The sequence below is a fragment of the Buceros rhinoceros genome, unplaced genomic scaffold (genome assembly GCF_000710305.1).
Source record: "Buceros rhinoceros silvestris isolate BGI_N320 unplaced genomic scaffold, ASM71030v1 scaffold15137, whole genome shotgun sequence".
Lineage (NCBI taxonomy): Eukaryota > Metazoa > Chordata > Aves > Bucerotiformes > Bucerotidae > Buceros > Buceros rhinoceros.
Window position 1 is genome coordinate 3329 of NW_010422867.1, and position 745 is coordinate 4073.

The window sequence follows — 745 nt, forward strand, 5'->3', positions numbered from 1 at the left end:
GGCCGTGGACGTCCCCGCAGACGGTGACGGGGCAACGTACCTCCTGCACGTTTGATTCCTTCGTAAGGATTTCTTTAGCCTGGCATGAAAAAGCCCCACATTTAGGATATAAAAGGGTGGGAATCTCGCCCACCAGCAGGTGCGGATGGTATTCCACAGATTTCACACCCGCAGCTCAAGCTGAGCACTGGAAGAAGAGTTTGCTGGGAACCACAAACCCGCTTCCCTCGCGGGGAGGCAGGTCTCCTGGTGCTCACGCTGCCGAGGAACACCAACCAGTCTTCCCCCGTCAGATTCCCAACCTCCCCCAAGCGCAGCTTCTAAAGGCGGGTCATGTTCAACGGGGAGAGCAAAGTCAGAGGCGATTCAGACAGACGGAGCCGCGAGCAGCTCCCCTGGCCGTGCCCCGCTGGCCACAGAAGGACACAGGTGCCAGAGCAGCAGCCCGGAGCCAGCGCGCTCTGCCTGCACAGTGCCAAGAGAATGTTCCAGTCACACGACTTTCCCAAAAGAAGTGGCTTTTAGGTGGTTTTTTAGTCAATAAACCTCCATGAAGCACAAGCGTTCCCATGTCCGCGCTCTGCGGGACCTGAAGCGCAGCGCCTTGGCTGGAGCTGGCCCATCGTCTCAGCCTCCCAACGACTCACTGCGTGTCCTCACCAGAGCAGAGCGAGCGGTCTCAGGGCTGGACCACAACCCATCAATGCGCTGCTACACCGGCGGCGAGAGCACCCTCGGATCCCCA

General features: G+C 59.5%; 1 protein-coding gene across 1 annotated transcript in view; it reads right to left on the reverse strand.

The window, feature by feature from the left end:
* The window catches only part of LOC104497006 (serine/threonine-protein phosphatase 2A catalytic subunit alpha isoform), a gene marked incomplete at its 5' end in the record, with an annotated part of 4526 nt that overhangs the window by 2873 nt on the left and 908 nt on the right, over nucleotides 1–745 (reverse strand). Inside the window, one exon of the mRNA XM_010140213.1 lies at nucleotides 3–79. Within this exon, the coding sequence (XP_010138515.1) occupies nucleotides 3–79 (77 nt within the window). The remainder of the gene's footprint in view (nucleotides 1–2; nucleotides 80–745) is intronic.